This window comes from Prinia subflava, chromosome 4, assembly GCF_021018805.1.
Source record: "Prinia subflava isolate CZ2003 ecotype Zambia chromosome 4, Cam_Psub_1.2, whole genome shotgun sequence".
Classification (NCBI taxonomy): domain Eukaryota; kingdom Metazoa; phylum Chordata; class Aves; order Passeriformes; family Cisticolidae; genus Prinia; species Prinia subflava.
Genome location: NC_086250.1, coordinates 13,586,274 through 13,614,082, shown reverse-complemented (window position 1 = coordinate 13,614,082; position 27,809 = coordinate 13,586,274). Strand labels below are relative to the sequence as shown.

At 45.9% G+C, this 27,809-nt stretch overlaps 1 protein-coding gene and 1 long non-coding RNA gene across 3 annotated transcripts; one reads left to right on the top strand and one right to left on the bottom strand.

Moving 5' to 3' along the window:
* Positions 1-64: 64 nt before the first annotated feature.
* LOC134549705 (uncharacterized) lies at positions 65-24,747 on the bottom strand. Of its 2 annotated transcripts, none has more exons than XM_063395566.1 (19): positions 24,625-24,747; positions 22,908-23,011; positions 22,268-22,382; positions 20,789-20,963; positions 20,034-20,145; positions 18,964-19,070; positions 18,037-18,163; positions 17,365-17,485; positions 17,006-17,091; positions 15,774-15,898; positions 14,550-14,609; positions 10,686-10,752; positions 9,476-9,570; positions 7,798-7,926; positions 6,216-6,330; positions 5,316-5,453; positions 4,476-4,642; positions 3,964-4,052; positions 65-1,024 (listed from the first exon to the last, which is right to left on the bottom strand). In XM_063395566.1, the coding sequence occupies exons 2-19, from the start codon at positions 22,999-23,001 to the stop codon at positions 829-831; spliced, it is 2,118 nt and encodes a 705-aa protein (XP_063251636.1). In that variant the 5' UTR covers positions 23,002-23,011; positions 24,625-24,747; the 3' UTR covers positions 65-828. The 2 variants fall into 2 exon arrangements, with proteins under 2 accessions (XP_063251636.1, XP_063251637.1); XM_063395567.1 differs by having other exon boundaries at positions 66-1,024; positions 22,927-23,011; positions 24,625-24,694.
* On the top strand, positions 8,761-27,809 carry LOC134549708 (uncharacterized). Its single transcript, XR_010080157.1, has 3 exons — positions 8,761-9,011; positions 18,003-18,177; positions 27,213-27,809. It is a non-coding gene; the product is annotated as an uncharacterized LOC134549708 (long non-coding RNA).

The window sequence follows — 27,809 nt, the reverse complement described above, 5'->3', positions numbered from 1 at the left end:
AGTCAGGTTCAAGAACCAGCCAGCACCACAACCCAACTCTACTAGAAATCAGTTTTAATGAGTTTCAGTGTTCACCAATCTGTTGGCACCTGCAGTTGCATCCTGTGCACATTACAGGCTTAGAGAGAGAAGGTGACTTTTCCTCACTGCTTCCATGGGAGATGGCTTGGCTCCCTCTGATCCCTTTTGCTCCAGACTTGATACCTGGGACTAAAGAAGGAAGGAAGCCCCAAGTTCAGCGGAAGGCATGTGGAACAAGGGGCTGTCATCTTTTAAAGGCCACCAGCTGGTCCCTGGTCACTCTTCTTTACTTCCTCCAGGGGCATTGCACTTCAGAAGAAGATGGTGTGGTGTGTGCTGGCTGGCTTGGGAAGATGGACGAGGTTATCCTACCGTGTTACGTTCCTGACAGCTATACCTGCCACAGGTTGTGATCCATGGGACCTCTTGGTTAGGAAAGAGTAAGCAGCAAGAGCAGATGTTGCTGCTGGGCCCAGCTGAAGAGACATGGTTCTGAAGATCCAGGAGTCAAGGACAGAGGAGCTACCGTGATAATGGACAACAGTGACACAAGGTAGAGGAAGAGAAAATTCCCTCCATAGACAATAGACAATCCAGAAGGCCTGGAGGTCAGAAAACCAGGAGGTCTGAAAGACCAGAAATCAGCTTTTCATTCCACAGAAGTTCCCTGGGCTGGGGCCTCCTTTCCTGAGGGGTTACTCAGGACCAGAGCAGATGACTGTTCTCAAAGCTCAAAACACAGTCCAGTTCCTGAAAATAGGAATGCTGCGAGTGCAATGAGGTGATAGATGAGAAAGCCACGGTGTCCTAGTCCATCTTCCACACCTTTGCCTCTGGCCAGCTCCTGCTCTTGACTTGCTCCTGGCTGACACTGGAAGTGCTGATTTCTGGGGAAATGGGCTCATAGGAACGGAGAGACAAACTGGCAGCCAGCAGACCCATCCGGACACACGTGCCTGTGTCATGTTTAGCGAGCATCCCTGCAAGGATTCCTGCCATTAAACTGTGGAGGGAAAGAAAGGTGGTTTTGAAAAGGAGGGAACTTTGAACCCAGCTTTGAACCCAGGAATGTGGCTGTTCGTTTGTAAGAGCTTTCATTTGGACCCCAACCAGCACTTACAGCAGCAGAATATGTCACACAGAAAGGCTGAGGTTACAATGAATGGCTTTTGCCTTTTTCTATCTCTATTTTTAGAGTACTAGATAGTGTCTTTTATTTGCATTTTTTGTTCTTCTCATCTGAGAAATTGAGGTACTTCCTCTTGTACCGTGTTTTCTATTCCCCTCAGTTTTCCAGATGAGGCAGGAGCAAAAAGACGAGCCTAGGAAGGGAAGAATTCAATTTTCCCCTGCTCTCTATTTATTTTGTCACTTCCCTGCTCTTTGTTGGTTATATTGGTGCCTCCTCCCCACAAAGGGTTAGATGGGGTGAGAGATAAAGTTTGTGTATCTATATGAGAGGGACAACAGGAACAGCTGGAAAAAGAAATCCAAAGATGAAATTACATTAGAAAGCCGAATTTTTGGGAAACTTTTGCTATGGTTTTTCATTTGAGATTTCCCAGTAAAAATGATGTGAGTGCAGTGTTTGGGATAGATTGGGAGCAACCACTGTATTCACAGCAACTACTGCAACAAGAAGCTAGGAGAGGACAAAGGAGAAGGAAAAAGAATGGAGAAGACAATCACATTTTAGAGGAAGAAGCAAGGACGGGAAAATGTGATGGCTGGGAGGATTAGTAAGCACATCTATGGGGAAGGTAAAAGGCACTCCACCTAATTACATCAACGTCTTTTTATCCATAACAAAGGCACAGAAGATTATGACTTCCACAAAGTGTTCAATCTCTCAACAGCTCCAGGAGTGGAGAGTAAATATTTGGGGGAGCATCCCCTAGCAATGCCATGTGTGAGCATGTGGTGTTACGTTGTCATGGCAGCTGGGGGCAAGGAGCAAACAGACCCTGCACACGTGCTCAGCTCTGGGGCTGGAGAAGAGCCACAGGGTGGAGGGGAGGCATGGACTGCCCTGGGTCGCTGTTTCTGGGTTGCATTGTCCCCTGACCAGTGCTTTTAGAGCATGAAGGTTCACAGGGGCTAAGCTGGGAAAGTGTTACATTTTAGACATTAGAAAAGAATTCTTTACAATGAGAATGGTGAAACATGAACAGTTTGCCCTGAGAGGTGGTGAATGCCCCATCCCTAGTTGGGTGGGGCTCTGAGCAACCCGATCTTGTTGAAGATGTCCCTGCTCACTGCAGAAGGGTTCAAACTAGATGACCACTAAAGGTCCCTTCCAACCCAAACCATCCTGTGATTCTACAATAGTCCATTGAAAGTGGCACCAGGCTGGGCTTGGGACACACAACCAGTTTATACGCTGTGGAGATGGCCTGTGTGGCACTGCAGTGTCCTGGCATTTCCAGTCTGCTTCGGCACTCTTACTCTGTACAACAGGGATTTCCAGAGTTCAGGGGAGCAGTTGGGATTATTAGGAAAAAAAAAATCCTGGATGAACAAGGTGACTATGAACATTCCCCCACATGGCCTTGGGAACTCCGGGGAGAGGAATTTCCAGACCAATGTTACTTCAGGAATGGGAGCAGTAATGAGTCCCAAGTTTTCAGATTGGTTTGGAACAAAAAAGCTTCCAAGTTGCTCAGTATAACTCAGTGGAGGTGGTTGGCAGCGGTGCATTTTATCTCACCTTTGGTCTTCCCTTGAATTTTAGAAAGGGAAAGGAACCCCTAAGAAAGACGTTTCGTTTACATTAGCCCCTAGGAAAAAAACTTGTCCTGCAGTAAAGAGTATTTGTGTTTTGAGCAGATGGTGCAGAGGGGAAGCTGTGTCCCTGGAGAGGCTGGCTGGGGACACCTGCCCAAAGCAGTGGGCAAAGCTGAGCTTTCCTTAGGCCAGGCTGACCCCACAATGCTCCTCCAGCCCCCATTCCTCTGCTGTTTTTACACCTATTGCTCCAAACAACCATTTGGTCTTCTTTGGGGAAGACCAGCTTGCTGTTGCAGTCAGCTCATCTCAGAGGTGATCTGGGACACAAACAGCATGTCCTGGTGTTAAGCGGGCTCATCAGCTTGGCAAGAAGTTGATTGGTTTTATGTAAAATATTGAGGACTCTCTATGTTTAAAAAACAAAAAACCAAACCACACAAACCTTTCATTCGACACACTGATCAGAGAAAAAAGAAGTGTTGCTATGTGGAGTTATTAGGTAAGAGTAGAAAGGGAAAAGGAAATATCTGTCACATACAGACTTTTGGTTGAGCCCAAGGCAATGAAAGGACAGAATCAATTACTGCAAGAAGAAAAAAACAACCTGACTGCTACATATAGTTTGTCAAGTTAACAAGGAGCATAATAAAATATTACTCTGACAGACTGAGAATTGATCACTGGGGCTAGGAATAATAGCTGTCATTTCCCACTTCTATGTATGGCACTGTGTGAACAGCCAGGCGAATTATACAGCAGACTCTTTTGAAGCAAGAGCTTCAAAATTGCCAGAGGCAAATGCAGAACCTGATGAAATGCTTTTACAGGGCCATTTTAGCTCTTGAGTGGCAGTTCCACTTCCATTGGAGAAGTGTGGAAGTAAGGCAGTTAGTTAGTAAGACAGCTTTGATGTAAGGTGGTTTACTTTGCTTTTAGCAGCTCAGCCCGGAGTAATTCAGAATTCTTAGATTGCCAGGAAAGGCTTGGATCTTGAAGAAAAGCAAAACTAATAATGGCAAGCCTGGCTTCCAAGATGCTTCGGGGGACATTTCTAGCAAGCTTTGCAAGGAATCACTGTAACCAGTCCTGTTCTCATATCCTTCCTGTCTCTTCCTCAAGCAGCAGGGTGCATTGCTTTTCCAGTGGAATTTCAAAGGAATCCGATTACAGCCCTTTCACATGCAGCTGGGGAGGACAAAGCAGCGAGGGATGTACCTGTCACCAGCTCCAGAGACGTTGACTATCTCCTCCCTGCTGATGGGGATGGCGGGGTAGTGGGCAGCACAGAGCCTGGCAGCAGCATTCTGTGGGAGGAGGGAAGGGAAGTTAGTGGGAATTGCCCAGGTTGGTAAGGCCTGATGCGCCTGATGCCAGATCCCCATGGATGGCAAAAAAAGAAAAGGCAGAAAAAAAAGCAATAATCTTTTTTCACACTTTGATCATTTAAATGGAGCTTCCTGCAAATGAAGCTCGCACTCATGAATATTCACATAAGCACATTCAGTTCAAGCTGACTCTAAACACTGCTGCTAGGAGCCAGCAGTATATGGACAGACAATCTGATTTTCTTTCAGAGCTGTGTATTCCACCCCCCCAAACACATACATTTTCCAGCAGTGATGCTATATTTCCCAGGACTGCTGCCATGACACCAGAAATAGCAACAGTGCCATATGGTCCAAGAAAGAAGCAACTGAGAGCTCAGAGTTGGTTTTCCATGCCCTTACCTGTTCCTGAGCTCCTGGATAGAGGGAGATGCTCCCTCCCAGGCTCCTGCCACACAGGAGGACACCGTGGGCACCGAGGGTCACCACCACGCAGTGCAGGTGGGCCAGCAAAGGGCAGGCCAGGGCCACCGCAGCCTGGACAACATCCTCCAACCTGGATGGCAGCTCTTCAGAGAGAGGGGAGGGAAAAACGTGCCTGACTGTAAAGGTCCTCAACCAGCCTTTCTGTGGGCTGACACAGCCTATTTATAAGCACTTCTACTACTATTTATGGGCACTTCTGAAATGTGGTTAGTACTTTTTTTTTTTTTTTTTTCTTTATGTTATGGGAAACATGGAATTCTCCAGAGTTAGACTTCCACACTGTACTTCTGTGCTGAGGAACCCAACTCTCAAGGGACTAAGCATGTCTGTGGAGATCAAAAAGCTGTCTCGAAGCATGGCTTCCTTGCTTCAGTGCTGTTGGATTTCCATCTGCATTTGGTGGGGTGTGTCATTTCTGCAAAGGGTGGTGCTGCTGGGACAGGTGTCCTCTGATCATCGTGCCTCAGGGACACGTTGACAAACCAGATATTACTCCTGTTTAGGTGATGAAGTGAGGCAAATGGCACCTCTGGTTTTGGGCAAGGAGCCATCCCAGGCCTACTGTGGGCTCTGATAGGTCATCAGCCCATACAGCCCAGACAGAGATGGCAGTAAGGTGCAAGATACCATGAGCACTTATGAATCCCCACTATATTATATCCCAGTTTGCCTGTATTAGAGGCTGAAGCAGAAAATTCTCTTCTCCAGGATCTAGGTTATGTAAAAGTCTGGCTGACCCTTCTGAGTATTCCATACCTGCTGGCAGAGGGTTCCCCAGGGTCCGATTGATTGCTCTCAGCTCTTGCAGGTTGGGGGAAATGTACGTGAGTGCTTTCCAGCTGTCTGAGAGGAAGGGCTTAGAGGCCTTGTTCTCATCTGTTGGCTCATAGCACACTTCAAAACAACAATGCAATTGGTTGGTTAATTAATGAATTAGTGGTTCATCTCTGTGTCAGAGCAGGATGCAGTGTAGAACACTTAGCATAATCTGCACAACTAGAGTTGTACCTTTAAATTATGAGACACTTAAATATTATTTCCCCCAAACTTGGGACAAGGTCTCCCAAGGTTTCCTTCTCAGTGTTCAGCAATGAGACAGCTGCTTCTAGCTCTGGATGATATAACCAGACCACACCTTTGTTACTCCAATTAGCCTCTGCCAGGTTTTTAGATCATTGTGTGCTTCTTTGGGATTTTTTTTTATAAAAGAAGGTGTAACTCCAAAGGTTCAGGAAGCCTTGTGAAAGGTCCCCAGCATACCAGTGGAGGGGGGCATTTATTTTTCTGGAATGGAAAAGAATTCCTCTCAAAAGATGCTTTAGCATTTTTTTCTGAGAAGCAATCTGTATTGCTGCTCAAACTGGGAGAAGTGCTCAAATTGCCGCTCGCATTGAGATTAAAGGGCTCAGAGAGCAGCATTCCCTGGCCTTCTGGCAGTGCCCAAGGGCTTTACCAACTATGCCTCAGGAAATGTGGTTCAGCTGCACAAAGAGGAAAACTCCAGAGAAATTTGAAAAGTTTTATCCATTTGCAGCAGAGTACAGAAAGAGGCGCTGAATAACCCGGCATGTCAGACAGTGAGTGGGCATCTCCAGCAAGCAGCAGGGATATGTCTGGACTGTTGGCACACATGCTGTGAGGGCAGGTTCTCCTTACCTGCTAGCTGGTGCTCTCTGGCTAGCTGGCAGACGTACTCAATAGTGGAGAGAGGCACATTTCCATCAATGCAGACAAGCGGGGCCTGACACAGGTTCTCCTTGAACTGGGACACCTAGTTAAAATCCAGGACACACAGGAGAGACAGCCTGAGTCATTGCAGAGGGACAGAATCATTGCTAGTCAGACTTGGTGTAGGGCTTTGACTTGTATTCCAGCCTTTAGGTGCAGGCATGAACCTGAAAGAGTGATTCCCTAAGGAAAATTGATTTTTCCATTTGTCTCATCTTCTCCTCCTCTCCTTCCCCTGCTTCTGGCCATTAAGAGCTGGACTCAATGGGCAGGGCCCCTCCAGCAGAGAAAGATAATTGCTGGTCCCCTCTGGACCACTACAGGGAAATGGAATGCTGCTGTTTAATGGTACTCTAGGATTCCCTGGGCCATGCCTGACCAGCTCCACCTTTGCTGGCTGTGCATGTCATTTGGATGTCCTCTCTGCACAGTGTCTCCTAAGACAGGCTGTTCAGCAGAGTATTTTTCTCCTGAGCCCCACTAAATCCCATAGGATGGGGTACAGTGGAGCAGTGGAGTAGAGAGCTGCTGTGCTCTCCTTTGGCTCACTGAGGTTGCACAACCACTTGCTGGGATGCCAGGCCAGTGCAGTGGGCACTCCAGCAGCATCCCTCCATGTCTCTGCCAGCCCTGGTGGAAAGAGGAGCTGCCAAAATGCACTCTGCAGCCAAGGCTGCTTCAGAATTTCCACTGATCACAGCTGCTTTGTAAAGCTCAGGAGAATGAATCCCTCATGTAATGGTTTTCTGTGCCAAGGCTTGGGGGAGGCAGGGTGGGGATGGAAGTGGGAGTAATGACCAGATTTTCCCTAGGAAGGCTCCACCTCATGGAGATGCCACTGGTAAGTAAATTGCACTTAACTTCCATGTTGCTGTCAGTCATGAAGCACAGGCTTTTGTTCTGTTAATAAAAGATTGAGTAGGAAAGGAGGGTACAGTTATGGGGCTTTCACTGAATCACTCCTTAATCACTGCTGCCATTATGCTTCCCTGATGTTTTTGAATGTTTGGATGTGCTGAGCAACAGTTTCTGTTGATACAACTCAGCATGTAGAAACAACAGGGATGGCAGGGAGGGGATGGAACAGGAACACTTGCTTTAACCAGTGTTCTGTCCACTTTTTTACTGCTTTTCCCTAAAGGAAAAAATATGGGTTAGGGTTATAATCAGGTTGATTTCTTGCTGGCTTTAAGATGTGAAATTATAAGTGCACTTGGACAAGTTAATGAAGAGGATTCTGGCCTACATATCATGTATGATGGTAGTGGTGATATTTATAAACCAGAAACAGACAGAAACTCCATCTGGGTCAGCAGTAATAGAGGGTTCTGGTGGCTTGTTATGCTGCTGTGCCAGTGCCAGTGTCCAGGGTTAACCTTAGCATCTCCCATGCCCTCTGCACACCCATTCCCTCCAGGTACAAACGTCACAAACGGTACAAAGGGGCCTTTTCTCACAGACCCACTCTCCTTCCCACAAGAAAAGCTCACAAATCCGAGGGAGTGCATACATATTGCTCTGTTATCTGCTGGTGGATGTCCATGTCTCCCAAGCCAACGCTGAGGTCCCCAGCACTGGTGATCACGGCACAGTACGTGGCTGTGCTCTTCCCCTCCAGCTGAAGGACGCCGCTCATGTCCTGAAACAGGGAGGACAGTCACACACTGAGCACCTTTCTCTTCCCTGCCACACTCAGCTCACTCTTGCTGTGCCCACCTGGTCCTCAGCCCAGCTCACTGCTCTCTCTTGGGATAAGCAGCCTGTCAGGGGCATCTCAGTCTAGACAATGCTGGATCCTGGCTATTTGTTAATATTTGCAATGCAACAAATGCTGTAGGTTAAAGCAATCCTTTAGTAAATGAGTGGCAGGTCTCTGCCGTGCAGTTCCACAGGTTGTGTCCCTTGTAACAGAGGAGTGGTGTGCAGCCCTGCCTGCTCCAGTCACCTGTTCTCATGGCTTGTGTGGGACAGCATCTCTTGGTGGCACCCTGCAGCCAGCAGTGACTTATGCTGGCAGCCTCACTGCTGCCCAGCCTGATCTGAGCTCAGTCTGGAGCCATTTCTACAGCAGTGAGGCAGAGAGCTGTGGGGTGTCCCTCCTTTGTGGTTCCTTTGTGGGAATGAGCTGCTTAGGGAACCCAGGGCACATCTTGGAAAGGACATGTGGATGGAGAAACTTATCTATCTCAGGAGCTGACAGGGAAGCTGGAGTTTTTAGGGAAAGGTTACTCTCCAGCACTGGTGGGAATGTAATTTGTTACAGGCAAGGATTGCTTGGTGGCTGGCCAGCAAGTCCACCTTCCCTGGCAGGACTGCTCACTTGGATGGCACAAACTGTGCTGGGTAGAGAAGAGATTATAGACCAGCCATGGTGAAGCTTTTATAACCCAAAGTAGAGTTTGTTTCCTTATTTCCTCCTTTGCCAAGTTGCCCAGGTAGCCAGAACCAAGGCCCCATGGGCTCTCTTTGATCCTAGGGTCATGAGGGCACTAATAATAGTCAGCAACCCTGACCAGCCTCACCTGGGGGCTGCACTCACACCTTGCCTTCAGTTCTGCCTTTTCTCTATGGAGTTGCCTGGTGGCCTAGGTTAGAGCTGCCCTTCTGGCTTTTTTTTGCTCCCTACTGAGGTGGTGATATTGCTGTCCTGGGGAACTCCTGCTGCTCCAGCTCCCTGACCTGTGGACAAGCTGCTGCTGAAGTCAAGTATTCCCCAGTGCACAGGTAAGCAGTGTATGCAGCTCTGTAGAGGCTCCTGCTCCTCTGAGCTTGGGAGTGGTCCTACCTGCAATTCCAGTTTCATGTTTTGTCTGTCTTGGGCCTTAACTAAACCAGGTTGATTTTGGCAATGCTTTGTGTGTCCTTGGGTTCAAGGTTTGTGTATTTCTCACTATGTTTAGCCTTCACTAGAACTGTACCTGGCTGCTCCTGATTTACCTCTGTCTTCTCCAAGCTCCACTATCTGGAGCTGAATTCAGAGCCCATGGTTCAGACCCGAAAATACACCTAGCCTGTGTTTTGGATGTGGTTCCTTGCCTTCTAATTGTCTGTAGCTAAAGGAGCATTGAATTATTCCTACTCCTGGCCTGATGGAAGGTGGCTCTGACATCTGCCAGGGTTGGGAAGAATTTTCCCTCTGTCATGTCATCTCTTCCATGTTTCTGAGGTGCCACTTCTGTGCAACGTACCATGTGGTGGCAGTAGTGCAGGACAGACCCTAAATGTTCATCCTTGCCCACAGCTGATAAAAGGAGAGGAGCTTGTCCAAGACGGCTTAAACAGTCTAAAAAGCAAATGGAAACAAGAGCTATTAACAAATCCACCAGAGTACTGTGAACACAGGGACAGCCGGTGCAGCATGGGTGTTTCTAAAGAAGCCCTCTCCTGAAAAACTTAATGCTCATAAGTCCTTGCCTAGAAAGATGTTCAAGATGAAATTAAGCTGTAGCTGCTGCATATGACTGCTCAGGGCAGAGTGAGGTGTCCTACAGAGACCTGAACCAGCACCCTGAAATTTATTTGGAACATCTGTGAGTGGAGGAAAAGAAGGGGAAGCAAATTCTGCTCTTTTCTGGCATCATCTCCTTTACCATCACAGGCATGTGGGTTTTCCCATGCTGCTTTTGAGGACGGCATTTTCTGGTGCTGGCTCTCCCACCATGATAGAACCACTGAATCTGAATGTATTAATGGGAAACCCTTCCTTCTCTCCTTTCAAGTTACCATAAATTGTACCTCCATGGGTGGTGTGGGGATTTTGGGGGATTTTTTCCACTCAAGCTTCTTCATTAGTGATCTGAAGTGACAGTAGATATGTGTTAGGAGATTGGGAAATGTCTAAAAGCTGGAATAATCCTAAAATCTTTCTGTAATCTGTCCCTGTTAACTTCAGTAAAAGAATACTGGTCTGCTGCTGCTTGTGGTGGAGCCACAGGTACTGTGTGCTCCTTTCCCATTGACAGGACTGCAGTCTTTCTTCTACAGTAACTCCTGTACCCCTGTTCCTTTTGTCCATAGTATGTGGTTTATCAGTTGGAACTATGATTATTCCTTTCCACTTCTTGCTCTAAGCATATTTCTATTCTATATCCTGGCATTAATTAAATCTGAGGCTGCTCAGTAATCATTGGAGATACTGATGCTTATTTACTTTGATTCAGGGTTGCTGCACCATGTGCTAGTTAACTTCACATATGTGGACCTTCCTTTTCCTGATCCCAACTCTCTCCCCTCTTATTTCTTGGAAAGAGCCCTGCCTTTTCCAGGCAGTCTGCCCACTAGTATATTGCCTCATGTGTCCCAAATCTTGTCAACATTCACCCTCTCCTGCTGCTGAAGGAATCCCAAAGGACAAATCACAGCTGGCATGCACCCCCAAGCAAACCCAAGCACCAGCACCTGCCAAGTTCCTTCCAACACCGCCAAAGGTTCGTCTCACTCTTCCAGCATTTGTCTGCCCACCGCCCTGGAAGAAAGAACTGTCAGCTGGCAAAACTGGGAGGGCTGCTTGGCATCGTTGCTACATCTCCATCACCATGTGAAGCTGATACTGCTGAAACATTGATCAGCAGTCAGAGGGAGAAGAGGACATCCAGCTCACAGATTGAGGCCAGGACAAACTTCTAGAGCCATCTATTGACTTCAGCTTCCATGACAAAGGCCTGCTTTCAAGGAGGGGAGACCCACTTGATCTACCCATGAATTGCTAATTTGGTCTTACTTTCTAAAACCTTCTAGAATGGCTATGGAGGGTTTCAGTCAGCGTGAGCAACCCTCTGAATTCCCCTGCTCACAACAACCTGGGACTCCAAAGTTGCTGGGGCTCTGCCTTCCAGGCCACTTAGCTCCCACCTTAAGCAGTTTGTAGGATTTTATTTATTTATTTATTTATTTATTTATTTCCCTCTTTGAATGTAAAATACGATTTGTTATCTTTGCCTGTATTGCCTCTGCACCTCATCCATGGAAAGATCTCACTGCTTTTCATTTTCACCCATTGCTTCCCAAACATATCCTGCATTAAAAATACCCTTCTTTTCCAAACATGTGGCTGCCAAATTCTTTTCTCTTGACTCTGCCTTCCACTCCTCTGTCCATCTGCCTCTCTGTCACAGACAAATTGTCAGAACACAGGCAGTCACTCACCCATCTCATTCTAATTCTTCTGCCAGAAGAATTACATCAGTAAGTGCTCAGATCAATTTGGTCTTCATCTGTCTATCAAGTGGTTTTAGAGCTCTCATTTCACAAAATCCTGGAAACTATTTTCTATCTCTGAAGTCACCTTGCCACTGGCAGTCCTAATGCCTGTAAGCAGAAGCTCCTGTCCCAGTCCCTCTGCCCTCACCAACCCAGTTGCACAAGAACACCACTGCACATAACATTTTCCTTGCTTGTAAACAGCACTATCTATCTAACCAAGAAAAGGTCTTGCCATCTCACTGGAAGGAATATTCTGCCCCCAACCCATCCCTGTGCTTGGGCATTCTCAAAATTCATTCTGAAGCTCCCCAAGGATTTTTCTTCCCCTGCGTGAAGCTGCACGTCTGTCCTTTGCACACAATGCTTTCTCCTGCATCCAGCCCTGTGAGAGGCTGCCCTCCCATCTAAATGTGATCTTTTATTTCTCTCATCTGACCTTTAGGCTCTCTTGCATGACTCTGACTCTCCCCAGTTCTGTAGTCTGCAGGATTTGGTGCTAATTTTTGATACCTTTGCTTTTCTGTCTGGCAGTTCTCCAAGCCCTAAACTGTTCAGGCCACCTGAGCAGAACTGCCTGTATATAACCCACCCATGGCCTTTGTTCATCTTTGCACTGCTTGTCACTCCTCATTTTCACAAATGCTCCTCCCTTGCCTTTGCTTGTGTTCCCTGGGAATTGCCACTAGTACTGTTGGGAATGAGGATATTTCCACCTGCAACTGTGTCCTGTTGAGAGCTGCAGATTTCAAAAGCAAAGTGAGTTTGGCTGTTTTAATTCTGAAGCTCTCTCTCCGTATTACAGGCAGCCAAGGGGAAAAAACCTCAAACCCCAACACCCCAAAATACAAAGCAAGGGTGCTTTTTTAGGCAAGTCAAACAACATGGCTTTGAACACTGGCCCCTATTTCAGTCTTAAAAGAGGGTGCTAGCTGCCATCAGCAATAAGCACCAACTGTGGTTCATGTCATTCCATTATCTGTGTTTTAAAACTGATGCCTGCAGGAATGGTGAAAATACTTATCAGCTCCTTTTGCTGCCTGGCACGCTGAGCCTCTCTTTTAGTTCCCTATCCATCCCAGAGGCAGAGTTTCTGGGTCTGTTTTTATGCCAAGCCTTGCCTTAGAGCAGATGTAGCAGCCTCCTGCTCAGGGATCCAGCTGTGGGTGACCTCTCCTGTTGTACAACCCCACAGGGCCTAAAAAAATTAAGATGCTAAATCTCTCTTTAAAGTAGCAGGTGGGTACAGTGAGAGAGAAACCAGCAGCTGCCTTTTAAAGAAAAAAAAGTGAGCAGCTCTCATCACACCTTGCCAACTCAGTTGTAACTCCAAGCCTGAGTGGTATTCAAATCTCTTCTTGGGTCTGGGTGGGGCTGGCTCAGATTAAAGAATTTAGGTGAAAATGGGCTTACTAAAATGATCTGAAATGAGGCTGGGCTGATGCTTTCTGGCAAAGTTTCAGAGAGTTGAGGAAGTTTCAGGAACCTTCCTCCATGTCCTAAGAGGTCTGAATTCTTAATGTAAAAATGAGACTCGGCTCAACTTCTGGGTATCCTGAGAGAATGATAACCATAATTATTTTTCCAGCAACTTCCTCTGAGCAAAATTGTTCATCCTTCTCAGCAGGTCAGATAGTTACATATTAAGCATTTGGCTTCTGGGTAGCCTTGAAAGCCATGTGGGAATTACAACCAGGTCAGAACACAGCTGCTGTCCTGCTGAGACAGCACGAGCAGTGAGTGGTACCCAGTGCTCTGCAACAGATCCAGCAGGCATAAAGGTGAGATCTGCTGGGTGTTGAGCTCTTCAAAAAAAAAAAATCTGTCTTTAAAAAGCCAAAGCAATTATATTGACAGGGCCTTTTCCTCTGTGCCTAGCCACAGTAGGTGTCAGCAGGAGCCTTCTGGGTGGCAGTTCCCAATTCCTCCTGTGGCTTGGCATTTGGGTACAGCCACAATACACCATGAACTCTAGGGCTCACTCAGAAGGGCAGCTGATGACTCACGTTTTAATGCAACATTAAAAGCCCCCTTTCTCCCTTGTCAGCTGTTCCCAGCAGGACCTACACTGGTCCTTGGCCCCCTCACCATGCTACAGGGGGTCCAGGGATCTGCCTTCATGTCTGACATGCCACAGAGTGCCATCCTTCCTTGGACACAGCTCAGCTCCTTGTCCTGATGGCTGAGTACAGGCCATGTATGGTATTGGTTACATCACAGTTGAAGCAGCTGAACTTTTGCTTTTGCAAGCTTTCATAACTGATGCCACAGCATATTTCACCCTTGACCATTATAACATTATTTGGCCCCTGTGTCATTAAATGGCCAAATTCCTTACAGACAGCTTCCCCAGCACATCTTCCCTATCTCACTGAGAGGTTTCACAGGCTGTCCCATCTGATGGCAGAAGCTTCCTGCCTTGGCTATCATGACAGAGTAATTTGAGACACCAAACAATTTTTGAGCAAGCTTCACCACCTCCATCTGTAGTACAGCTGAACAAAAATGGTACAGGCCATACAGATAGCTGTCATTTGCATGGGGGAGTCCCAGGTTTGGTCCACTTTAGCTTCTTCTTTGCTTCTTGTTCAACCCAACTTGAGACAAAGGGAGTCTGGTAACATTTAAAATGTTCTATTCTTTAAAGCCATCTTTTTTTCCCTTTTCCTTCGTGTGAGACTCAGATCCTTCATGAGTACTCTGCACAGAGGCTCTTGCTCCTGTTTGTGCTGCTTTCCATAGTTAAGGCAGTCTCAGACAGCCAGAGATGGCTCTCACCTGGGGATTTCCCCCTGTGGGGAGATTGCTTTGTCCCTCTCTTGAGTGTCAGGGATGGTGATTTTCACTGTGGGGACAGAGTAGGTCGGTATGTATCACTCCATTATCCATCTAAACAACACACCAAATACGCAACACTCCACCTCCCAAGTGTGTGCATGCACATGTGGGTATCACACATGGACAACACCTTTCCCCCCAACCCCTTTGGCTTGGCACGTCTGGAAAAAAGTAAAAGTAGTGGGAATTACATTGGTGCTAAGAAAGCTGCTGCAAATACAGTACCAGGATGTCAGGGTTCTGTGCCTTGGCTATAAAGTCAACGTTGATACCGCCAATCACCACCTTGAAGAGGGAAGAAAGAGGTAAAAAGTGGTTGGAAGGACTTCAGAAAAAAGTTTCCAAGTCTTCTTTGCTTTGCCTAGTCACTTCTCCCACCCTCTTGAAAGCTGTCTCATTTACAGTGTAAGGGCCAGTGCTTATTTTGAATAGTTAGATACAGGTCTGTGCAATCCCAATCAGAAAGGATCAAAATCTCTTCTCTTTGTTGCTTTGTGAATTATGCCTGCTGGCAGCCACCCCCAGTGTGGCAGGTGGGATATTACACTGGACATACAGGAATGCTGATGGTTTCTCTGTGTGATATACCAGGCCTCAGAAACATTCAAGCACTGGGGTGTAAAAAAGCAAAGAAAAATGGGAAAAAATGGGCAGAAAAATGCAGTAATTTCTTGCAAGCTCCCAGGAGAAATTGCCATACCCAGTGATACTTTACAGATCACTTCTTTTATTGTCCTACAAAGCCAGAATAAGCAGTTCAGCTCCACAAACAGGAAGTTTCCAGATTCTTTGGGGACATACAGCTGTTTTTTCTCATCAAATGCTGGGTTATTGCCTGTGGAGTCACCACCCTCTTTTATGTTGACAAATCTTGTTGCAAATGGGTTTTAGAAAATCTTTCATGTCTCTAAAGACCACCTAAAATAGATTTCCTGCAAAACACATGGCACAGACAAAATCCAAGAGAGTGAATAGAGTATTAGGGTTATAGTAGATATTGTTCAGGATGTGTTGGAACTCTTGTGATTTTGTCAATCATGAGCAGGAGGCCAACAAAAAGATATATTCATAAACATATATGGCTGTGCTCAAAATATCTCTCCTTACCCTCTTCCAGGTCTACTTCTGTAGTCACAAGTTCCTTGGTACTAAGAGCTATAGAGCTGAAGCTGTACATAAGGGCACAGTAAAAGGTGAAAAAGTGATTAAAGTTTTAATGGCCTTGATGGTCTACGACTTAATGAGATTAGACCATTGTCAGTGTCTATTCCTTGTAAATGTGGGTAGGGGGGAGGAGGAGAAGACACTTATCTTTCAAGAATAACAAGGGAAACTAAAGGGAGAATGATTGGTCCCTGGCTGAGTCATCTTTTACTTTTGGGAACAGATATAAATTTATCTCGTGCTGTCAGCAGAGAGGCCTCCTATGGAGGCTGGCAGAGGACTCACTGGTTGGGGTGTGGTCATGTCCTCTCGCCCAGGCTGGCTCCCCTTCCTTCTGGCTTTCTGTAGTTTATTCAGGGCCACTGCAATGCAGCTGCCCACTCTGGCATTGTTCTGGATCAGTGCAAGGTCTGTTTGGCGTTTATTTGAGGAAAATTAAAAATATTAGCAAGTCTGACCTGTTAGAAGCTCATGCAGGAACTGTTTAGAGGGAGAAAGCAGGAAATACATGCTGGGACTTGATAGATTTGATCCCCTTTACCATAATCCTCTGGGGACAAGTAGAGCGGGTTACAGTGCTGCATGAAAACTCTGATTTTGTTGTTTTTGTTGTCGTTGTTGTTGTTTGGGGTTTTTTTTGTTTGTTCACCTTCCTCCCCCAGTGTCCACAGAGAGGAAACCTGCCTTTGACAGGTGAGGGATAGAAGCAAAAGCTTCATAGAGAAAAGAGAAGGTGAACTACTTAAATTACAGCAGAGAGCCGCAAGACCTTAGAGGATCTTGGTCAGCTTTTCCAGAAAGAGGTACCTACTGAGATTTTGCCAAGTCACTATGAGCAATTTTTTTAGCAAATTGCACTGGGAGCAGAGTATCAGAGGCTTTGAAAGCCCTACTTTGTGGCTGCATATAGTTCTCATATATATATCCAAAAATGCCTTTACCATTCTGCCCTGATTAGTCAGGTCTCCTAGAGGGCTGGCAGCAGAGCCTGAATGTGAATCTGGCTCTCCCAGATCCTACACTGGCACCCCAGCCAGTCCTCTGCTTTCTCTTGCCTGTGCAGCAGAATTCCTGCACACTCAGAGCAGTTTGTCCTCCAAGTCCCTCTCTCTCTGTACCCACAGGGAATATTGGATAAGGCAGTGTGATATACAGCCCAGTGCTCTGGGAAGCCCAGGGACCTTCCAGTGTGCAATCCCAGCACAAACAACAGTATCCAGAGAATCCATCACAGAGCAGGCAGGCTCCAGGGTCAGATGTGAGGGGTTTCTTTGGGCTCTGGAACACCTGCCATCTGTGCTGCCTTCCAATTTTTGGTGTAAAAGGGGATGAAGGCAGTAAGGGTGTTCCTGAAAAATCAGGATGCAGGTGCTAAACTCATCTGTTTGCAGATGCTGAAGTGTTTGCTCCTTGCTAGACCATCAATAAAGTGATGGTGTTTCCTACCAGGCACTATCAGAAGACATAGGAAATACACTGGAGTACTGTCTTTTTTCCCCAGTTTAGTAAGAGGATACTGGAGTCCAATGATTTCCCATCAGTTAATTCTGTGAGCTTCTGTAACAAAAAGGGGGTCACTTCTTTGCCTGTGATTCCTTTGGACCTGCAAATATAAAGAAAATGCCCACAGATGACCTGAAATGGCACCAGAGGAGAAGCACTGTTGCCAGCAGATACTTTATCTCCATAACCACGTACCATAACAAGTGCTGTAAACAAGCTTTGGGTTAGATAAAGGTACAGCTGAAAGTAAGCTCAGGGCTCACCCATGCCCAAGGTTAGGCTGTGCTGTGGCTCCTGCAGCAGCGTCCCTCAATTTGTTTACTCCCCCAAGCCCATGGGCTGAGCAAAGGCTGGGGCTGGGGCTGCTCCTCACCTGGCCTGGCTGAGCGCTTGCTGGATGGCCTCCTCCATGGCCTGGCCCTCGGCCGCTCGCTCCTGGGGACAGGGCACGGCGATCAGCACCCCGCTGCTCAGGCCCAGCCCCAGAGCACTGTCTGGAGAGGATGGGAGTGTTGTTAGTGGCTCTCCTTGCAGAAGGCAGGTGCTGAAGGAAAAGGACAGAGGAGAGCGGGCACGAGGTATAGGAAGCCTCAGAGCTCAAGCTCCAGTTCCTAGCTGACCCAAGATCAGGATCTTTTCCAGCTATCAACCAATTCACATCTGCCTATTTCTTTTGAGTCTGTCTATACAGGAAAAGGCGCAAAGCTTTTTATTTCTTTTTTAAACTATTTCCTCTTCTAAAGGCCCAGAAGCTGTTTTTGTCAAACATATTATTATATATTGCCTCCACTTCACCAGGTGGAATAAAACATGAATGAGCATGCCAAGCTGGCTGCAGCTGGCTTGCAGTTTTACCTGCTGTAAAGACTGGACTTCTCTGCTACTGTATTTTCAAAGCACATTTGGTACAGGAATGGGGGAGGTGAGATGGCATATTTTTCAGGGCAAATTTTCCTGCAGACTTAAAGAAAGTGCCTCATCCAGGGTAATTCTTGTGTCCCTCCTTTCCAGGACCTTACATGGGCCTTTGCCATCAGAAACACACCAATGAGTTTAGCTGCCTCCTCTTCATCCCGGACATGATACGGTGCTTGGAAGCCACTCTGGCGTGAGAAGAAGGCTGGGAACTCTCTTGATTCTCCAAAGGCAGCCACACACACCCCCTGAGTCTCCTGCAGCAGTGGAGGTGAGACAAGCAGGTGATCAGTGGAGGGAAAGGGGAGCCAGCTAAAGAACGGGACTTTTTCCTTCTACCAGAAAGAAACTGCCTTTCTTTGGCACAGGTCGTGGTTATTTTTGTACATCCCATTCTATTCTATCCTCTCACCAAGAGCCTGATGTGGTAAGTGGCTAGATCAGATCTGGCTCACCGAGGCAGAGGATGTGCATCTTTGTGTGTGCTCAGGGCTGATCCAAAGCCATGCAGCTGTCATTGGCACCATCCTGAGTCCAAGATAACACCCTGGGATCTGAAGACATGCCATGAACTGACAGGATACAAACGAGTTCTGCTTGTGATTGTGAAATATCAATGTTGGCTGTCACCTGAAGTGCTGGCCCTGGTGGTTTCCAACATGTCAAACCTTAAAAGGTGACTACCTAAAAGCATCTGGATTCCTTTTTTAATTCTGATTTTATTATAGTGTTTGATGGATCTAGCTTTCCTGATCTGTCAGTTTCTGGGAGCATCATCCCAGAAAAGGAAATCCAATGCCAAAGAAAAAGGACATGGCTAGCACTACCTTTGACCTCATTTGGAGCAGCTGCTGGAACAGCCCTTTGGACATGGATAGATTTATGTTAGGGAGCAGCCAAGTGCCTGTACAACCCCAGGACTACAAAACTGTAAATATGGCTTCACATCCTTTCAGCAGCAATTTAGGAAAATCTTTGGCTTAGGACCCATCCCAATGCCACTGGGCACTCTGTGCACAAGGAAATGCTTTCAGACACCACAGCCCATGCTACCTACCAGATATTCCAGTGTCCTGCCAATATCAAGGATGGACTTGGCTCCTGCACATACCACAGCGACCGGAGTTCGTCCGAGCTCTGTCAAGTCAGCACTCACATCCAGAGCTGTCAAGGGACAAGCAGCATTGTGTTGGTGATTGTGTTGTACTCCAAGCTGATGAGATCTGGCCTCCCAAAAAGCCACATATGCCCAGGATGCCACTGCCTGACTTTATAACTGGCTAGATCCACAAGCAAATATTAAAGGTTTAGATCATAACTTCAGGTATTGGGAGTGAAAGAGGTATTGATGAAAAGAACTCACATGGCAAAGGGCAGATGTGCAGCCTTGTATTCTATCTCTTGGCTCTTTGATCACATTGATAAAGAGCATGCAAATATTTGGTAGAAAAGAAAGAAAAGGATTATGTACAGCACGGATGAGGTTCAAGGAGATGCAATATCATCTAAGTAGATTTTGAGTTTGGAACTGATAATGCTTGCAAAAAAAGCAAGTCCCACAGGAGCTGACCTCAGGAAACTCCCTGGTCTGGAATTTACATCGCATCTGAAAGGCATGGCATCCAACAGGGTACTGCACTTGGGCTGTGCTGGAAATGTATATGGCTGAGGAGGAAGCACTTAAAAGCTACAAACTCTGCAGCCAAGACCAGGCTATTTTCCAGAAAGGAGAACACTCTTTTGTGGCAAGGCTCTTCTCCTCAGCTGAGAGAGCTGATAACAACGCTGTGCTTGGCAGCCAGGATCAGGTTATCCAGCCGTTACCAAGAGGGAGAGGTGCACTCAGCTCCTGTTGCTCCAGCAAACTATATCAACATAACCCCGTGTAAGCAAAGGATAAAGAGAAACCTCCACCCCTTTAACAACTGTCCAGGGCTCAAGAGGAATATTTTGAAGCTTCTGGAAAGGGGATATCAGGGAGAAAGCAACCATAGTTTGATCAAGAAGAATGTTAACTTTATTCTTCTGAACGAACACTTACTGTAGCACAGGCTGGGAAAAGGGAAAAAGAAGGAATTGAACAGAACTGTAACAAGAGTGAAAAGTAGAATGTATTGATGTTCTTACTGTTCTCCCCATGCCGATGGACACCTCCTATGCCACCTGTCACAAACACAGGAATTCCTGCCTTGTGTGCCACGATCATTGTTCCAGACACGGTAGTGCCACCGGACAAGCCCTGTGGGGAACGAGCAGTCACAGTCAGCACCCAGGGTGACAGGGAGAGGCAGCTACAGCTGTGGTCTGCCACACACCAGGGTGAGCAGCTGACCATAAAATTCTAACACAAATGTTCCTTTAGCCAAAAACCAGAGAAATTCACTTAGGAGCTGGGCTCTCTAATCCTTGTGGGTCCCTTCCACCTCAGAATATTCTGTGAATCATCTGTTGTCTCTGCCATATAAGTTGTTCTTGCCCTGATAGCAGAAGACTTTGTTGTCTAGGGTGTTCCAGGGCAGCTAGTGGCCCCTGTAGCTGTCACTTTAAGCCTGGGATGGCCTAAGTGTCACGTAGTTTACATGCAATGTGATAATGTCCTATCATGCCAATAAGAATATTCTTAGCCAAGTGCCCATGGCTTGCCAGCACAACCAGAACGACTTTTCAGGAGCCCTGTTTCACGTTTGTCATTCCCTTACTCTGTTTTATTTTTGATTCTAGTTAGGGCCACTTTTGTGCTTACCGATAAGACACCATTTTCCATGATATTTTTGAGAGGTTTAAAAGCCACCTGGCTTGAAGCTGGAGAGCACTATACTGTTGCTAGAAAAGCAACCATACTTTACTAGGAAAGACCACACTAGAAAATTTGTACACCATACCTGGCTGAGGACGAAAGGAAAATCTCTGCGAGACACTTTAACTGCATTTTTACTGCTTGCCAAGAACTCAAGTTCTGCATCTGTGAGTCCCACGTGGATTTGGCCCCTTAAAATACCTACAGTGGCTGGCACTGCTCCATTTCTTCTTACAATTTCTTCCACCTCTCTGGCCATGCTGAAATAAGATAAGACAATAATCCCAAAATTAGGGATGGAAACAATCAGACCAGAAAACTGTCACATTAATGGCTATCATTCACTGTTCTACAGGTCTTGTGATTTCAGCTGCTTCCTGTTCTCTTGTACCGGCATCATGGCAGAAATCTTTGCACTTGAACTTGCAGAAGGGAAGAGCTCCCGTTTCCAAGGATGGCAATGTCCAAGCGCTGTTTCATTTTTGAGAAAAATCATTTGGTTTACAAGCAAATCTGGTTGTACAATTTACAACTGAAAATAGGGATCTTCTCAAAATAGGAGTTTTCTATATCTTTTACCTGTTATTTCTCTAACGTCATAGAGAATGTTATTTCTCTAATATCTAACCTTCACAGAAAGCCCAGGTAGTTCAAGGCCTGCTCAAATGACCAGGATATATTTTTCAGAATACAGTAAGTGAGATATAGAGCAACGAGAGTGCCAAAAATCTGCTGCCTTAGGGTACTCCAGGGCTGCAGACTAAGCCTAAGTTTAGCAGATTTTGTACTTGATCATTCATACACTATCTTTTTCAGGAGCAGCCTCTTCTCAGTTTCTGAGCTATCTGGACATATGCTTGGCAATCTTTAACTACGGAAACTACCTCTTCCCCAAAATCGAGTTTTTAGAGGTTCAATTTAAGACAGAATGTCAGGCAGAATAATGGCCAGGTAAAAAGCAAGATGGAAAATCAATACCAAAACGTTTCTGTGCATTCTGGAAGCAAGGATGGAGGGGAGAGTGCAACGATTTCTGGCACTGTAACTCAATGAAACACGAGTCTACTGAAAAATGATAGATAAAGAGTAGATGTGGGGGGTTCCATGCAGGGTACAGAAGACAGTGAGAAGGGACCAGGAACTCTCACAGTAGCTGCTCTGAGTGGGCTAAGGAACAGATTTAACTATTGTGTTCCAGTCCTTTTTTGCATTACAAAAGATACAGGAAAAGAAAGTGCAGAGTGTTTTCAACTCTGTACAAACTATGCAGCTGAAAAGGCTGATATCTCTCTTTTAGAGCAAGTGGTGACGTTATCTTCTGCTCCATTTTAAAGGAAGCCAGAAATTTAAGGTGATGGATAAGAAGATAACTCTCATATTTGTCCTTACAAGTCCAAATACTATTGTTTTACACTTGAGCTCACAGTCTGCATGCCTAAAAATCTGGCATTTCCATTTGCTCTTGCAACAGCTCTGGCTTGACCAAGAACACTGATATCAATCCAGTAAGTTATATGCTTCGTTCTTACGACTTCACTGAACGAGGAACATCAAAATCCACTACCTCAAATTCAGAGGGTAGGCCATGCCATGTGTAATGATGGTGCTTTCCAAGGCTACCACAGGTCTGCCCTCCACCAGAGCCTCCTGTACAGAGGGATGAATCCTGACATGACCACCTGGGGATAAACACAGAGGAGTGAGTTGTGTGGGTATTTGCAGTAACCACTGAGCTGTTTTATAAAAAGCAAATTGTCGTCATCACAACAAATTTATCCCCCTCTTCAGCTGTTCTTTGGGGTGAATTTACAAATAACTTTAAGAAGACTAGAGCTGTGTTTTATGTAAGTGAAATGTGTGCAAAATATCTCTACTGTTAATATGAATTATAATCCTCATCACCATCACTGAAGGATCTTCTGCCACCATTTTTGCAGTTGTATGGTTACTGGCTCCAGCAACACTACTTGAACATTATTGTGAACAAACTGAGCCCTGCAACCATGCCTAAAGATGGAAATCTGTTTTAAAAGAGTAGAAGCACCAAGGATACCATAGTAACTCAATATATTTTAAGACTACCATACACCAAGACTACTGAGGCTCTTTGCTGTGCTCCAAGAGCACTGCCAGCAAGGTCTCTGCTGAATTCAGATGAGGAAAATGCTCTCCACCCAGGAGCTGTTTCAGAACGCACTACTCACCATGCAGAAGTCTTCTCACCTGGGTGCTCCCACTCGCCATGTGGGGCATGTGTCTTCCCAGGCTGAAGGTTATCTTCCTAATCATCTTGTGCATATGGATGGTCCTGAGATAACAGGTGAAAGGAAAGATGTAACTTGGCAATGATGTGACCCTGAGAAGCTAAACATACCAGTTCTTGCCCTGCCCTTGGAAGGTAGACAGGCCTTGCCAAGGAGATTGCCTGGAATCTCCTGGTGTTCCAAGCATGAGCCAGGGCGTCAAAACAAAATGTTAAGCTGCAGAAATGGAGTTGGAAGGGGTCACCTAGCCCATTGTCAGTGCTGGGCTGAAATCGTGATGGAGCACAAGAAAGGATGAGTAGTAACAAACTAGGGAGAATTCTGAAGCAGAAAACCTTTTAAATTCCAAAGTGACCTGCTCTTGATAGAGGTCAGGCCCAGCCACTGCCACCCCCAACGTGAAAGGTCACAAGGAGGAATCTACAAGTGCTAAAGGGGTATGAACCCATTTTTTGCCGGTGTCTAGGAGAAAATAAGCAGCTCAAAAAGGAGCTGAGAACTGACAAACCAGACTGGAATTGCAAGGAGGAGAGAGCAGCTTTCCCAAGAGCCCAGAGTGCTTTATGCAGGCTCATGTTACATCATCCTTCTTAGCACAGTGCCTTGGAAGCAGAGAAGCAATTCAGCCCCAGCAACAAACTCCAGAACTCCTCTGGTCTCTTAGCAACTCCTTTTCACTCTAATTAAATTCATTCCCAAACAGAGAAAGAGGGGGAGAGAGCTGTAAATGTTAAGAGAGTGGTCTGGTATGGGCCTCAAGGCAGTTTCACTCAATGCCTGGCTGCTTCACATACTTTTCCTGGGCTTTTGGCCATATCTCTCCAGTTTCCCTGTTCCTCACCCCTTCACTAGGAGGAAAGGATTCCCTTTCTCAGTCCTTTGTGCCTATTGTTAATTCAGATGGCAAATTAATTAAAATACAGTACTGTGTTCATGTTGCACTTATCAGAACATAGCTCTCTTCTCAGTACAGTGTGTGGCATTTCAGCTAGACAGAAAATTCTTATACCCAGGGAGAGTGTATTTACCCAAATGTAAAGACTTCAACTATACAGGACAGCTTGGGCTGTGCTATTTAAGAAATGTGGGACTGGATTAACTAGATACAATGCACACCTGACTGAAACACTAAGATTTTCCACTTTCCAAATCCTTTTTGTGCTAAGCTCAGCAGCTTGAGCTGTTTGTGGGTTCATGCAAACGTTCTGGTATGGCTGTGTGTGTGCCTACACACCCCTCGCTCTCTGGGGCAAAGTCAGCTTCGGAATAAACTCATTAAGCCAACAGGGTCACGCCAGGGATCGGTTGAGCTGCTCGAGTTGTGCTCTGAATTTTAACAACCCCCAGACTCTGAAGCACAACACCAAGGAGTGCCCAAGCTGTATTGGCCAGTGGATAAAAACCAGCTGGTTGCCACCTGAAACCCAGCAGGGCTGAGCTGATCTTCACAGGAAGCTCGGCCAACATTCAGCCTGAGCTGGCTCAAAAGATTTTTTAAAGTTTGGCAAGTTTTGCTGCAAGACCCCTACGACCTTTTGCCTCGCAACCAAACTTTGCACATCCACAGTGCAGGTTTCAGGCAGGTTCAGCACGGACCTGCTCTCCTCCCGCCTCCCCTGTGACCCAGCTCGTGGAGCAATGGCCTGGTGTCTCTTACCTCTGAGTGTCTGTCTCATGCAGGGAGGCTGGGTGGGCACTGGAGCCGTGCCTGGCAGCCCTGGGAGGAGGCAGAGGAGGGGGTGTGCTGGCCAGAACTCCCGGCCAAGAGAGTCTATTTATTATTAACCACAGGCACAGCTGAGCTCCACAACTGCTCCCTGCCCAGGGTGCCGAGGGCCACTTCTCGGCAGGGCCAGGAAAGCTTCTGTGATTATTTTTGTTCATGCAGAGCCAGATTTTCCCCTTGCTCTTTAAAGGACTTTTCTCATTTTTCAGATTCCTTTCCTATTAGATTTTTTTAAAATCAGTGAATTACTTGCTTGCCAAAACAATGCCCTTGCAGACTGAGTCCCTTTGTACTTATTCCTAAAAAGCAGAGGAATCACATTCATGCCTCCCCCACAACTTTGCCAAATGCAGCTGTTAAAGCTCTTTCTTCCCAGGGCGAGAGCTCTGCCCAGCTCTTGGCCTCTCCAGCAAGGAAAGCTGTAGGTCTAAAGACAGTTGTGGCCACGTTTTTTACGATGCAGATACCTGGCTACACCTAGAACACGAGTGGAGTTCACAGCAAAAAACTATCCTAGTCTCCTCCTATAAAGACAATCCATTCTAGCAGTTCAAAGGCAGTTTTGAATAAGGACTGTCCCCTCCTAAAAAACCATGATATTTTGATATCTAATGCACTGGTACTGTACATGTTTCAATTTTATATTCTGCAGAAAATATCAGAGTTGAGAGTTAGATGGCTATGAAGGAACTGATTTACAGGTTAAAAGACAGACATGGTTCTGTGCAGCTTACATGCACAACTTAAAACTAGCTGAAGTAATTACTAATGTATTGCTGAAGTAATCAGTGTCAGGGAACTGATTTTACTGCAATCCATTAATCAGGAAGTTGTAAAACATAGGTTGTTAAAACAGTACTTGCACTTTACACTCGTCCCTTTCAAAAGAAATTTCTTGCAACTTTTGTTTAACCCAGCAGTAACAAATTGTGTCTTACTTTCTATATCCTTCCAATCTCTTCAACTAATCCCATCCAAGGAAACTTCAAACAAAGCTTGGTGAGTTACAAAGACAATCTGCCTCTGACTTCTGCTACCCAGTCTGGAGGGAATTCAATTGCAGGAATGATAGATTGCATCCTCAGATACCATAAATGGATGCTGAAGATTTTGTGAACAGCATGTTTTTCCTGGGAGGATGGGTAGCCAGATGTATTGACAAGAAAATGTGTAGGTAAAATAACATTTTTTAAAAATACACACAAATTACAATGACATAGTTTTTATTTTCCATTAAATCTATTTGGAAAGACTGCAGTATTGTAGGAATCTATCTGGACCATCATGTTTTTGACATACTCTCAGGCAAGATGGCTTAGTAACCAAGTCAGTTTCTTGGTCACTCAGTTTCCAATTTCAACCTCATCTCAAGGTGATCTTATGCAGTGGGCACCAAAGTCCAGCCTGTCGTATTAGGTAAGGGGTAGGGATGTTTTGCTTGATTTGTCCTTTTTTTTTCTTAAATCCAGTAGAAAATCATCCTGTTGGATTTTTAGCTCAGCTTTCCAGCATGAGCCTGTAGGTCTCTGGGACAAAATGGGGCAGGTGAAACAGGTCTCTGAGGGCACTGCTGCAGTCTTGTGCACATCCCAGCTCTGGAATTGCTCCCAGCAGGCCTCTGCAGTGTGATATACGGCTGACAATAGTGACTGTGGGCTTTGGAAGCAGCCAGTAGGTGACTGGCAGGAGAAAAAGCCCTGGAGAAGAGCTGGAGACAGGTTTGTATGAAAGTGTGGGGCAGTGTATAACTCACTCCTCTGCCTGCTGCAGTGTTAGCTGCCTTTCCAGTCCTGTCTGCCTGCCTGTGACCCAGAGCTGGCTGCTGGTACTTCCCTCTCCGGGCCTCAGAAGTAGAAGTTAATATTAAACAGGTTCCTGAGTAAAATGGGAGTGGCTGGGAACAAAGGAATTGCCATGGCGAATTCCTACTGCTGGGAGCTGGGCCCTACGGCCACCTTGGCATTTTTCTTTCTGAGTGATTCCTAGAATTAACATCTCCCTCAAAACCTTTCCTCTCTCAGGGATGTCACTGCCTGAGGCATTAAGAAAATGGGAAACTCCACATTACTTCTGTCACTCTGTCATGCCCACTGTGGGGGACAGTATTTTCCTTTCCATGTGTACCTGATTTCTAAGAGTCTATTTACAGTTGTTAGGCTGGGATTTGCTCATTGGTGTTTCTGTTTTTGAAGCTTGCTTCTAGGCTGCCAACATCCAGGAGACCTCCCAGGGACATGCAGAACCATACAGAACACATGTAACCATTCACTTGTTTTACCTTAGTGGGAACTATGGTGCCTGGAACTCTCTGTCTTGTCAAGGCAACAATCTAACCAATACAAAGCTCTGACAAAGCTCCTCTCTAGTGATTTAACCTCTTTAACTGTCTTGACATTCTTCCACTTTTATCAGCACATTTTCATGATCATTCTAATGGATCCAAAATAACTTCCTAGATTATCTTAATGGCTTAAAAGTATTTGATTTTTTCCCTAATATGAAGTATTTTTTCCCTCCAGCTGTTTCTAACAGAATGCAAGACTGAAGATACACACCTGGAAGTTTTTGAACCTTTACTTCAGTGCTGAAAATTGCATGAGAAATGCTCTGTGATGGAACCAGGTGCAGAAAATAAGTTTCTTCTTTTGGGTATTAAAAAAGGTCTTTCCAATTCTCATGGGACAGTTTTGAATTGAACATCCAGGCTTTCTCATAACCACGGGAAGGGACTTGAAGAACTGAATTTATGAACTATTTGGCATTGATCATTGTGCTGATAATATCAGGAGGAGTCTGATATTATCATAGAGATAATATAGATAGAGAGCCTGGATCAAGGTCTTTATTTGGGTGCTCCATGTCCTGGATGAAGGTTGGTCTTACACAATCATTGAAAGAAGTTGCTCATTCCAAGACTGTTGGAGTTCAAAGTTCACTCCAAGTGTTTTGTGCATACCTGTACCTTGTTTTGTAGCCTCTTAAAATTGGTAGGTGTATTCAGAGCTGTGTTCGCCCAGGTCTGGATTGTGCATATTCCAGAAAATGCCAGCAAGCATTCCCATTGCCTCGGTCCTTAGTTTGAGGGCACTGAAATCATTGTATAATGGAAACCTGAA